General features: G+C 37.9%; 3 protein-coding genes across 3 annotated transcripts in view; 2 read left to right on the top strand and 1 right to left on the bottom strand.

Annotated features, from left to right (window-relative positions):
- LOC306825499 (excitatory amino acid transporter 3-like) overlaps positions 1–11,996 on the bottom strand; it is a 213,831-nt gene that overhangs the window by 73,900 nt on the left and 127,935 nt on the right. The window lies entirely within an intron of this gene.
- LOC306826140 (mannose-binding protein C-like) lies at positions 383–4,486 on the top strand. The gene is made up of 5 exons (XM_079347272.1): positions 383–487; positions 761–950; positions 1,216–1,275; positions 2,027–2,092; positions 2,218–4,486. Exons 2-5 carry the CDS (start codon positions 785–787, stop codon positions 2,598–2,600), a joined length of 675 nt encoding a protein of 224 aa, XP_079203398.1. The 5' UTR covers positions 383–487; positions 761–784; the 3' UTR covers positions 2,601–4,486.
- On the top strand, positions 5,493–8,180 carry LOC306826141 (interferon-induced transmembrane protein 5-like). The gene is made up of 2 exons (XM_079347273.1): positions 5,493–5,748; positions 7,132–8,180. The coding sequence occupies exons 1-2, from the start codon at positions 5,542–5,544 to the stop codon at positions 7,351–7,353; spliced, it is 429 nt and encodes a 142-aa protein (XP_079203399.1). The 5' UTR covers positions 5,493–5,541; the 3' UTR covers positions 7,354–8,180.

The raw sequence follows: 11,996 nt of genomic DNA, 5'->3' as shown, positions 1-11,996 counted from the left end.
CTCTTAATATTTGCTGCCTCTTGTTTGTCATGCATAAATGTATTTCTATCTGTGGCTACCTACTTGTCTGCATCATTACTGTCATGATATTTTTATTTGAAGCTTTTTGCAATGTTTGAATTTGATTTTTTTTAAAGAGCCTTTTATCAAAAATGAGTCTTTTGGCTAACTTTGACACATTTACAGAAATATTTATTAACATGGACTGTCCCTGTCAGATAACATAAATAAACAGATAGAAAGATAGATTAGTTTGTTTAAAGATACATTTGTTTTCCCAATAATCCCTGTAATCGCTGGTAAAAAAGAAAAAAAAAAAAAAGAAAAAGAAGAAGGGTGGTGTTGAATTCATGTGATCTTCAAATCCCAAAAGAGGCTTTACATCTGTTGTTTACTTTGGAGCAAAATCTTCATGATGTGAATCTCTCAGTCAGTTTTCTCAGTCAACAAGCAAAGCAGTGCTCCAAGCACATCCTCTTTTTATACGGTGAGTTGTTGTTTTCTGTCCTTACCTTTGTTTGCGCAAGAATTGTTTTGAAGTTATTGGCTGTGCTTTACGAAGAAAGAATGTGCTTTAATGCTCTGAGATGCATCAAACACAAAGAAGCATTCGTCTTTACAGTTGTTTGTGCAAAGTTTCACATCCATTCAGATTGCAATGACTGAACAGTATTTGTTATTATAGTCTTGTAATCTGTGAATCGATACTTTCAAATCCATTGCCCATATTTCTGATGCTACTTGTTCATCTGCCTTTTAGATATTTTACATCTTCACTGAAGAGATGAGGCGGTGTCTGTTATCCTACATCGTCTGCCTAATGGCTCTTATTTGCCTCAGTCAACTTCAATGTATTCCTGGACCCAAAGGGGAACAAGGGGACCCTGGGTTTCCAGGTATTCCAGGAGCTCCAGGGAGACTTGGTCCACCTGGTCTTCCTGGTTCAAAAGGTAAAGATCATTAACTTCACAACAATATTTTTCTCAGAATATTATTCCTATCCAAACTTTGTACATTTTTAGTCCGAATTCTTAAACTTAACTTTTAGACCAGGGACTGCGTTTGTTGAATTCTCACAATTGAACCTCCAACTTCTCAAAATCAAACTTTGACCAAATCCTTCTATCTTGTCTTCACAGTTTTATTTGTGTGTGTCTATAAGATGAGGGGAAATTTGCTAATTTCTTGTTTGTTGTCACTTTCTCTCATCTTCAGGGGAAAAAGGAAACAGTGGATTGGATGGGCTACCTGGACCTAGAAGGACATTTTCACAAGGTGAGATGTTTCAAGATTTGAAGTTTAATTTAGGCACATTTCTGTTCTTCATTATACTGAACAATGAAATATCAGCTATGGTGTAGTTGTTAGACATTTGGCAGACCCAGGAAGATAAACATCCATTTTAAAAGGATGAACTGTGTCTGTGCTTTCCCCTTAATCGTAGTTGAAGACAAGTGACTATTATTTAGTTCTAGGTCTGTGTGATTTGATCAGAACATTTGACCTTGATTTATCTATAAAATAGCAAATGCACTGCAAATGCAATACACAATGCAAACTCTAACCAGCTGCATCAAAATTGCCCTTGTTAGCCTATAAGAATAGATAAAATGAAACCTGTAGTACTCATATGAATTTGATGCAGAGTTGGACACATTCGGGTATGTATTGCAACTAATGTCTATCTATCTATCTATCTATCTATCTATCTATCTATCTATCTATCTATCTATCTATCTATCTATCTATCTATCTGTCTGTCTGTCTGTCTGTCTGTCTGTCTGTCTGTCTGTCTGTCTGTCTGTCTGTCTGTCTGTCTGTCTGTCTGTCTGTCTGTCTGTCTGTCTATCATCTATCAATCTATCTTGCATCATTTAACTTGTAAAATCAATAATAAATGATTATTCATGGATTTTTAATCTCACAGTAGTAGCCTATAAATGATTTTAAGCAAGTAATTCAGTTGTTTAATTGTTTCCATTCAATTTAATTAGAGATATGAGATACTTCTTTTTGTTTGTTCCAGATATCATTGATTCTAATTGTCCAGACCTCAAAGCCTTAGAGAAAAGTGTTGTGAAGTTAGAGTTGAGTAAGTACCATGATAAACTAATACACGAATAATAAACATGATCTGATCTAAATTTAGTATTTAAAAAAACATTTTAAAGGCTTTGCTTATTGTTTTTTGGTTTTCTGCATGTTCTCTCCTTTCAGCTATAAACTACGACTTTGTCCGGAGAGTTGGTCAGAAATACTTTGTGTCCTACAAAAAGAGAGACTCCTTCTCCGAGGCCGTCGAGTTTTGCTCCCAGCGAGGCTTAGAGCTCGCTTTGCCTCAGAACGAAGAGGAGAACAACATGATCACTCAGTTCTTTGGAGATGTTTACAAAATGGCCTGGATTGGTGTCAACAATAAAAAAGCAGAGGGGAATTTTGGTGTTGATATGAAAAACCGACCTCTGAGCTTTACCAAGTGGGGAGCAAGACAGCCAGACAGATCTATCCGAAACACTGGCTGTACTATGCTGTCAGAAAACGGCATCTGGAGTGTAACACAGGAATGCTTCCTGAATGGTTTCATCATTTGTCAGATATAGAAAGTTTCCCATCAATTGTAAGTCTTGTCCTTGTCAATGTCCTTCCAATGTGTAGAAACATGTTATCTCCAGGTGCAGTGTTTAAGTTTGGTATTGTAATAAAATGGTTTGGGCTTCTTTTTTTTTAAACCTGGGACCTGTTTGAGATGTATTATCATCCAGTGGGTTTAAACTGTTGTGTACTTAATTAATGAAATCCTATGGGGGAAGCCTTTCATGTCACAGTGTATTTTTTAATAGAAGCAGTTTAAGAAGCATCTTGTCTGAAATACAAAAATAGCCTACAAAACTCCACTCCATTTTTAATGGCAAGCTGACACAGAAATTAGCAGCGAGATTTAGGCCTATTAATGTTTTGTTGTCCCGTCTTTTATTAGACTGAGGCAATGAGGCAATGATCTATTCAATGGCATTGAATTTAACGCAGTTGTTTTCTGCCCGGAAGTCAATGAAATAAAACCTTTTGTTGTGAAGAAGGGGGTTAATTTTAGATTGGGGCTGGATTACAGACTGTTTATAAAAACAAGAGTGGATATAGTAGGTTATAATAGACTTAAACTACAGCAGACTGCAAAATTTGATTTATACAGTTGTCTCGCGAACCTGTTCAACTTCCGATTCATTCAGAGAAAAGTCTTGTCATCATTTTACGTCTAACAATTTAAAGTTAAAACGACAATCGATTTGGTAATGTTTATCAACAAAAATGATTGCGGAGTATTTTCCGTAGCAGAGTGGCGCAGCGGAAGCGTGCTGGGCCCATAACCCAGAGGTCGATGGATCGAAACCATCCTCTGCTAGGTATTTTATTTTATTTTTTTAATCGTTTTACTATTTCCTGTGTGCTTTATATCGCGAGAAAACGTTTTATTTAGGTCCCCTATTTAGAGAAAGCGCAGATGCAAATTCTCAGTCGTGGAAGGAAATTAATCGACAATATTTTATGGAATACTTTGTCATTGTACGATTTGTAATTACTTCAGCAGAATACTAAGCACAAAGAATGTTTTCAAGTCTTACCTTTGCAGAAGCAACAAAACAAATCCGTGACAAGCATTTACTTTGCTTTGTTTTAAAAGTAGGTTAAATGTCCATGTCTTGAAGCCTACATTGCAGGATACCCGCAACTTTGAGTACGATTTTCATTTTCAACATTAAATATCCAAAACTTCAGCAGCTGTTGTGTTCTACGTTAAGTACTGTATTTACATTTTATAATCAAATTGAAAACAACAGGTCGCACATTTTGTTTACTTTGAAAGCCTTGCACCCTATGCTGCAGACTGGCCCGCAGAGGGCAGTGTTGTTCCAAATGTCAACATGTAAGAGTCAGACATATTTTTAAACATGTTTTTTTTCATTTTGTTTAATAGGGACAATGCAGTTTTATCATAGTTTCAATACAAATCATGAAACTGATGTGCTGCACAAAGAGGTCATCGCTATTGCAACTTTCCAGCTCTTGTCCCTGTTGTTCCTTTGGGTAAACAGAGGAAACATGTAGATCACTTAGTTACATAAAACCCAACAGCACTACATGAAGATGTATTGAAATACAATATTAATGCTAAAAGCCAGTTTATATCACAGTTTTAAGATACAATTTATAAGGGGATATAGTTCTGGTTTGCTTTGAGCCAGCATTTCACTCTTTTGTAAAAGATTTTAGGTCTAACATTTATTTTATTTCAGGTGGTAATCTGTTGAACAGTTTGACAACGTCTTTGATTGAGAAAGCTGTAAATTACGTTGTTGCTACTTTTTCCATTCACTGTGCTTCTTGTTATTACCCTGTAGTATTTTTTTTGTCTTTCTTACTTATTGCAATGAGAATCAATATTAATTCATAAAAAAAATAGCACAAAATAAATTGTTCAAAAACCTAATTGTGGTGTTATTTTTTCAAATGTTTCATAGTTCTGTGTGTTATGTATACAAAAATGCAGCAAGTAGGGTTAAAAAAAAATATTTTCAGGATTAATTCCCTCTGCACTGACTGGAGAAATCTCATGACAAAAGGTCTGACATGACTTAGAGCATTCATTTTGTCACACCAATATTCATCTAATAAAGAAGAGTCACAGTAAAGCGTAAAGAAACGTTTTTTTTTCTTACAACTGACCCATTCCATTATAAAATATAGGTCATTGATATAATTATTAAATAAAAAGAGATAAAGTTGTAGGCTACAAACGACTTGAATTTTCTGAGCAGCAGTTTTAAACCCAAAGTGAATCTGTTTGTGATGACAGGCAGGTTAGAAAGAGAAGCTGGATGTTTGGCCCTTTCCTTTAAAAACATCTGAAACTTCAGCTCCAGCTTTTGTTGTGAAATAAACCTTCAGTCTCGTTGGTTTCTGGACTTACGTTTTTTTCCAGGTTTTGCAACTTTGAGATTAAATTTAGAGAACTTCCCTACATTTTTCCTAATGTTTTATTTAACATGATCTTTTTGTACCCACTCAGTTCTCCTCTTCACAGACTCGTCCATGGAGGTTTCAGGCAGACAGCACTTCAGATGAACTCCTACTCTTCATCCCTTCAAGGGATTTTGCACATTACAGCCCTGCCTCCACTGTCCTCTGCTTCCACCGCCCACCACACCCACCTGAATCACAGCAGTACATCTTCTGAGAAACCTGAAGTGATGGGTGTTCATCTGTAAGATTCAGCATTGCTCCCATGTTGTGTCTTTCCTTGCTTCTCTGTCATGCAGCTTTCTGCCTCTCTACATCTCTATTTTTAAGTCTCTCTCAGACCTGACCACATAATGACAGGCCGTGCTGTATATTAAAGGACCCTGCCCTTGTGTCCTCTCCAGGTCACCTCCCTTTCCATGGGCCTTTATAAGCCTCAAGGAGGTGGGGGGCACTACTTTCCAAAGACACATTAGTGGAAGGCTTACAAGAAGACAACGACATCTACCTATCCAAACGCTAACCATGGATAACCATTCGTACAACTTCCCCTCAGATTGCACCCCGCTCACCAACTGTAAGTCTGCGCGTAAGCCGGCTGGATCCACGGTCGTGAACATGGGCAACGCCGGCAAGAACCCTCCCAAGGACTATCTAGTCTGGTCGCTGTGCAACACTTTGTATGTTAACTTCTGCTGCCTGGGCTTCATGGCACTCATCTACTCCATTAAGGTCAGAACTTGCACCATTTTTTATTTGACTTTTATCTACTTCTTGGAGGTTTTATGTTTTATTAAAATGGTACAAACAAGTGTCCAAAACCCATGAAGAATTTATTCTGTTAAACGTTGAAGGACCAAGACTTTAGAAGACCAAACAATGACTGAGTCAGTCTCTCTTCTTTTTCAATCTATTTTTAGGCATTTATCATTGGTTACAACTATATCTGTTAAATAATTATAATAGATAATAATATTAAATCTGTTCCATTTATTGGTAATGAATGATTATTTTAGCTGAGCCGCAGGTAGAAACACTCGAGAATACTTTGTCATAACAGAGAGCAATTTAGAAATGATCAATATGTAATGAAGTGTTGTATTTTAAGTCTTGTGAGGAACAAACAGCAACACCATGAACATTCAAATAACTGTCTTCATTGTCTGTCAAGTGGCAACAACTGGCAAAGAAAGATCTGAAACATTCGGCATATTGTGGCAAATGCTTCATTGTGAAATACATGAATCACTATAGTAGCATGTCCAGCTGTGAGAGCTCTATCTAATGGAGTATTTAGCTTTTCCAGATTTCGATTTCTGACCATCAAAAATGGGTAAATGTATTTGGTGTATTATGCAAGGAAGATCTCTGTTCTCAAATGAAAAGCCATACATTTAAAGCATCGTAGGACTTGTTGTTTTCTCTAGAAACATTGGACAAACAGAAGAAAGTTGGTGCGCCCTTCACCGCAGGAATGGGGCTGTGGAGACAACAGGAACGCAAAGCATAACAAAACCTTTTCTCATGTTAAGACGACTCATAATGCCTTGTACAAAATACAGATCAGGACTGGACAAGCTGTGCTATTACCTGGACATAAAAAATGTTTTTAAAAAAAACAACCCCTCACCACCAAAAGGGCGTGGAGACGTCTTTTTTTATATTCCACGTGTCTGCATTGGGCGAAACTCTGAATAACAGTCCTAGTATTGGCTCAGAAGTCAAATTAAAGGCAGTCACTGCATGCTCATCTGAGGAGTTAAAAAAAGGCATAATTGGCATCCTCCTAATGGGCAAGTGCTCATGGGAAATTAGAGAGGGCGAGGAAAAGACTCCGCCTGGGCCGGTCCAAAGTATACAGATTGTTCAAGGATTTGACATCACTCCTCCCCTTGCATGTGGGCATGATGTGACGATTAGAGAACATTTTTTAAACTACTCCCTATCCAACACGATAATAAGTCTTTGTTTGCCCTCCCTTCACGATATACATAGTACATGGGTGTAGACACTAACTGTGCGCATTGGCTCATAAATACAGAGCTGGGCTTAGAGTTAAACAAGGATTTAAATGTTTGTCGATAATAACGTGAATGTGTGTACGTGTCTTTGTAGGCCAGGGACCAGAAGACTCAGGGAAACCTGCTTCTGGCCCAGGAGTGTTCGGACAAAGCCAAGTGGTACAACATCCTGGCAGCCGGTTGGAACCTGCTGATTCCACTTCTGGCCATCGTCCTTCTCGTCCTCCTGCTCGTCCACCTGGGAACGTCCCAGGGCTCCTTCGACTTCTTAGGAGAGGACGGCTTCCAAAACTTCCTGAAACTGTTCAGCTGGTAGATGCAGATGAAAAAAAAAAGTCAACACATACACACTAAAAGGGAGAGTGTATTTGATTGGATTCAGCAGAAGAAAAAAAAACAAATCCTACAAATTTCTTCCAGTTTATGCGAAGCGTTTCTACATAGAAACTAGTATATGTGAAGCTCGGCAGGGATTCCTTACATCTGCTCAGCATTATGAAAAAAGAAGGTAATCTTTGGGGTGCCCATATACTCATGTTAGTCTCACTTATTCGGCCAATTCAAGAATAAAACATTTGACAAGAACATTGGAGAAACAAAATCAAAAACATACTTCTATTACAGGACCGTGAGAATAGGGCTTTTAGTATTTGTGCATCTCTATTGGTACCATCAGCATTAGTGTGAGACCAGCAAGTCTCCCAGACAGTCAGTTAAAATGTGAAGTTAAACAAAGACTGAGGAGCCTAATAAAGAAGACGAGTACAGAACGGGGAGGCAAGGAGCTGAATCCAGACTAAGAGCTCGAGCATGCAGCTACTCCACGTCAGTACTGACATATTTATTGTATTTATGTTAAAAGGAAATTTGAAGACAGCTTAAATGTTCTGTGGTCACATTAGACAGAGGAGAGAGAAGAAGGGAAAGTCTGACTGTTAAAATGAGGAAAAAGCCACTTGACAATGGACATCAACCTTCACCTCCCATGGATAGTCACTTATTCTGTTCCTTCAGCAGGTTTTAGATCTTATTTCTGTTTTCATATACATCTATTGTTTTGTCATTATTCATGTTTTATCATATTGTGTTACATAGTCGTATTACGGACATCTTGAGTGAGCTTAATAAACCAGATACTGTCGATTCAGTGTTTTATTGAAAAACACGTCTTAATGTTTTCAACAATTCACATAAATCTTCTTAAAGCTTTCAGGTCTTTCCCCTCGCTGTCAACGAATGATGGATTACCTATAAAAAGGTCCCGCACCTGCACTCATTCCTGATTATTTGGGGTGTCGTTGGTTTGATCCTTGGCCGAATCTGCATGGTAGTTTTAAACCCAGCTGTGCGCCTGCTGCTGTACCAACTATAAACATATCATCCTTTTTAGACTTTGTGCCCTCAGCTGGAAGGCAGGGCCGCCCAGGCAGACCACTTCAGAGGAGACAGCAGCAATGTGGAGCCCTGCTGCTCATTACTAACCTGCTCCACTTTGAATGGTGTATGTTGTAGCAAGACATGCATGTTCTGTTTAACCCTATGCTGGTTGCTAACTCTACTTAGCCTGAACAGAAGAAAGCCCATTTTTTATGATCTGAAACAGACTTTAGGTTTAAACATCGAAGGAAGTTGTTTTTGCAGTTGTGTTAGAAAGAGAACAAACCAAGACAGCAGTACTTCTAGAGCCAAGTAAACTTAAAGACAACAAAGTAAACAATATAAATGTAATACTTGAGGATTTAAAATATGTATACTATAGATATTTGCTGTTTATTTTGTGCTGTATGTTGCAAAGGGAGTGAGCAAAAGTTGACTTTGTTGTGAAGTACAGAGACAGAGTGACTGAATATGAATTAATACGACATATAGTGAGATATGAAGGCTTAACAAGGTCTCAAAATAAGGTGTCTGTTACCCCTTATGTTTGGTATCACATTAAAGCTAATCAATGCAGATTCAGGTTGGGGAAAAAAATTCTAAAGGCACACATTTGGAATTATAAATCCAATAAGAAATACAAATAAAATAACACGCCAGACAAGGAAAATCTTTGATGCAATACTGCGAAGGACAGAACAACTTGTATTTAGTATAATTATGGAGAAGAACATATAACTTCAGATAGAACACTTATAGGTTTTTAAAAAAGGGATCTGTAAAAGCCCCTGCCAGCAGCGTTTCTGTGGTTGCTGTTCCTTTGAGGACTGACATACTCAAAGGACTCATATAGACAGGCAGTTGGCTTACGTAAAGTTTTTACTTGCGCTGAGCATTTTAAACACACAATACAGAGACTAAATTTGAATGTTAATGGGGGGCTCCATTTGTCCTCCTCGTCCCTCGTCTATGAAGACCTGCTCCTACAGACCTCCCACCTTCCAGACTCCCGTCATATTAGAAGCCTCTCCTTTTCTCCTAACTTTATTTATACACACCCAAATCACAGCCTTCAGCTACAAACTTTCTATTTTCACCCCGTGGTCAGAGAGAAAAGCTTACAGATGTCTGCCCCGTGGAGAATTACAGGGTATAGGCCGGCAGTGCACAGGGAGGGGGCGCTAACATGGCAGCTCTTCCTGGAAGCTGTTGGCTGAAACTGAGACCTGTAGAGGACCGAGGACGATATGGAGACGCATACATTAACTGATTTTAATTTAGGTTCATCAAACACTCTTTACACTCACTCTTTACTTTCTGACATTTAACCTATATATTTTCTTCATCTGAAAAGCTTCCTCACAAGTTTCATGGAAATGAATCTTCAGTTTGCTCACTTTCATGAATTTGCTTTAAAATCGTTTTGTGGCCGAGTGAGCAGAGCGCACTGAAGGACAGAGCATGCTCTTGTTATTTTAAGTCTTTCCCAATGTGATGATTAGAGCATCTGCAAATCCCGCACTGCACACTAGATGGTGCAGTGGTACAAGGGGAAAGCATACGAGGTTTAAAGAGAGAAATCAGTGAGAAACTGTTAATGTGCAGGTTTCATGGCTTACTATAGAAATGTCACCCTCAGTGTTGCATTGAAACAAAGTTTATATCTGTAGTATGAACACAGTAACATCTAAATAAGAACCAATGGCAATTTTAATTTTCGGGCCATAATCATTCTTGGACAATTTTTTTTTGAAACAATAAGAGTTAGATTCGTTTAGTATATATATATATATATATATATATATATATATATATATATAGATAGATAGATAGATAGATAGATAGATAGATAGATAGATAGATAGATAGATAGATAGATAGATAGATAGATAGATAGATAGATAGATAGATAGATGATGTTAAGAAACCGGAGGTATTAATAGTGTATCGGTGACTGACTTCCTGTCCCGCTTTCTGTGCTTTACTGTGCCAAAAATGACGCGTACAGTCAACTCCTACACTGTTGCGCCGTAGGCAAAATCCGTTGTAAAGGTTACAGAATAATCACTTAAAGGCTCAAGCTTGAAGTTGTGAACACGGCCTAAGAGTTAGATTACTAATATTTATGTGCACACACAGACCTTCTGATATTTGAGTACACACAGGACAGAGTATACAAACACACCCAACATAATGCTGATTGACACATTAATTGCTGGTTTCTTCATCATAATTTGAGCAGGACGCTGTTAAGACATGGTGATATTACATCAGTGGATTATTTGTTTTATGCATGGATGTAACACAGTTTAGTTTGGTGCTACCTTTGATGTCAAAGTCAAAGTTTATTTGTTCAGCACATTTAAAACAGCTTCAGCTAACCAAAGTGCTTTACAGAGCCTCACAAAGACAGTGTCTCATTTTAGTCTTAACATCCTCACGCACAACTGGGGTACACAGAACTCCTTGGGGCAGAGAATATGAACTCTAAGCTGCTTTTCATGTTCAAACTCATCAATTTTTTTGCACTATAATTTTGCAAGTTGTCTCTTGTGTGATTTGTCCCACATTTAAGGATGATTACAGCTCCACAATCTATACTGAAGCATCTGGAATGTCTGACAGTTGAACACGTTGCCTCATAAAACTATCTTGGGGGGAAAAAAGCAGAAGCTCCAAGGGATTTGAATTTTTCTGAATATAAATATATGTGGTTTGGTAGTTAAACTGGTTTCCACGCCCTTTGTTCTCATACTTCTGTCCCTGATTAAGTGAACACATTATCAAAAGCAAGCCTGCATTCACAGACAACATGCTCCACTGTCCCTACAAACTTTTAATTTACTTTGTTAATAGTAAAACATTTTACAAGCAGTATTTGTGGGCCTTCAAACTGTTCCCAAACCAATTGCAATCCTTTGAAAACCCTTTTTTTTTTAAAATCCTTGTAAAAAACACAAGGCTCAAGTATCTCGTTATCGTCTTCCTCTCACATATTTAAAGATTAGAAACACATGACAGCCAAACGTAAAGTCAGCTCATTCTCTTTCAAACACTTATAGCTGCTTCAGTGCAAAATGTCAAAGTACCAAGCTCTAGCAACTTCCAAAATATGGAAGTTGGTCTGGAAACAGGAGAGGTGCCAGATCACTTCCCGAGTACTGCCGAGGTAACCGTGAGCAAGGCACCCAACCCCCAAAATCTCTGGTGCACTCCCTGCATTGCTGTGTGTAGCAGTCCCACTCTGACATCTCTCCACATGTGCACAGTTTGTGCATGTGTGTATTTCCGAACTATGTGAGTGACTAACATGACGTCACGCAGTAAATAAAGTAATAAAGTATGTAAACTTTCAACAACAACACAAACAGGTTTACCTTACATGAAATTATTTCCTTTGTATGGAATATTAAGAATGATTAATTTAAGGATTGTTTGACCAGTGAATGCACACGTACTGTTGTTTAATGCTGCTGATTTATAGCAGGTTATTGTCTGCTATCGGACATGTTGATTTGCTCCTCTTCAATGAGAATATCCCTCCTTAAAATAACAGTCAAATAAAAAAGGAACAAAAAGTAC

Source organism: Symphodus melops, assembly GCF_947650265.1.
Source record: "Symphodus melops genome assembly, chromosome: 6".
In the NCBI taxonomy this organism is placed as follows: Eukaryota; Metazoa; Chordata; class Actinopteri; order Labriformes; family Labridae; genus Symphodus; species Symphodus melops.
Note: the sequence above shows the minus strand (reverse complement) of the source record. Positions and strands in the feature narration are given on the sequence as shown.

Bases quoted from the DNA above. Each gene is read 5' to 3' on its own strand.
- LOC306826140 (XM_079347272.1), top strand. From the start codon at position 785: ATGAGGCGGTGTCTGTTATCCTACATCGTCTGCCTAATGGCTCTTATT. The intron at 951-1,215 runs GTAAAGATCATT...TCTCATCTTCAG, and splicing joins TGGTCTTCCTGGTTCAAAAG to GGGAAAAAGGAAACAGTGGA. The intron at 2,093-2,217 runs GTAAGTACCATG...CTCTCCTTTCAG, and splicing joins TGTTGTGAAGTTAGAGTTGA to CTATAAACTACGACTTTGTC.
- LOC306826141 (XM_079347273.1), top strand. From the start codon at position 5,542: ATGGATAACCATTCGTACAACTTCCCCTCAGATTGCACCCCGCTCACC. The intron at 5,749-7,131 runs GTCAGAACTTGC...GTGTCTTTGTAG, and splicing joins CACTCATCTACTCCATTAAG to GCCAGGGACCAGAAGACTCA.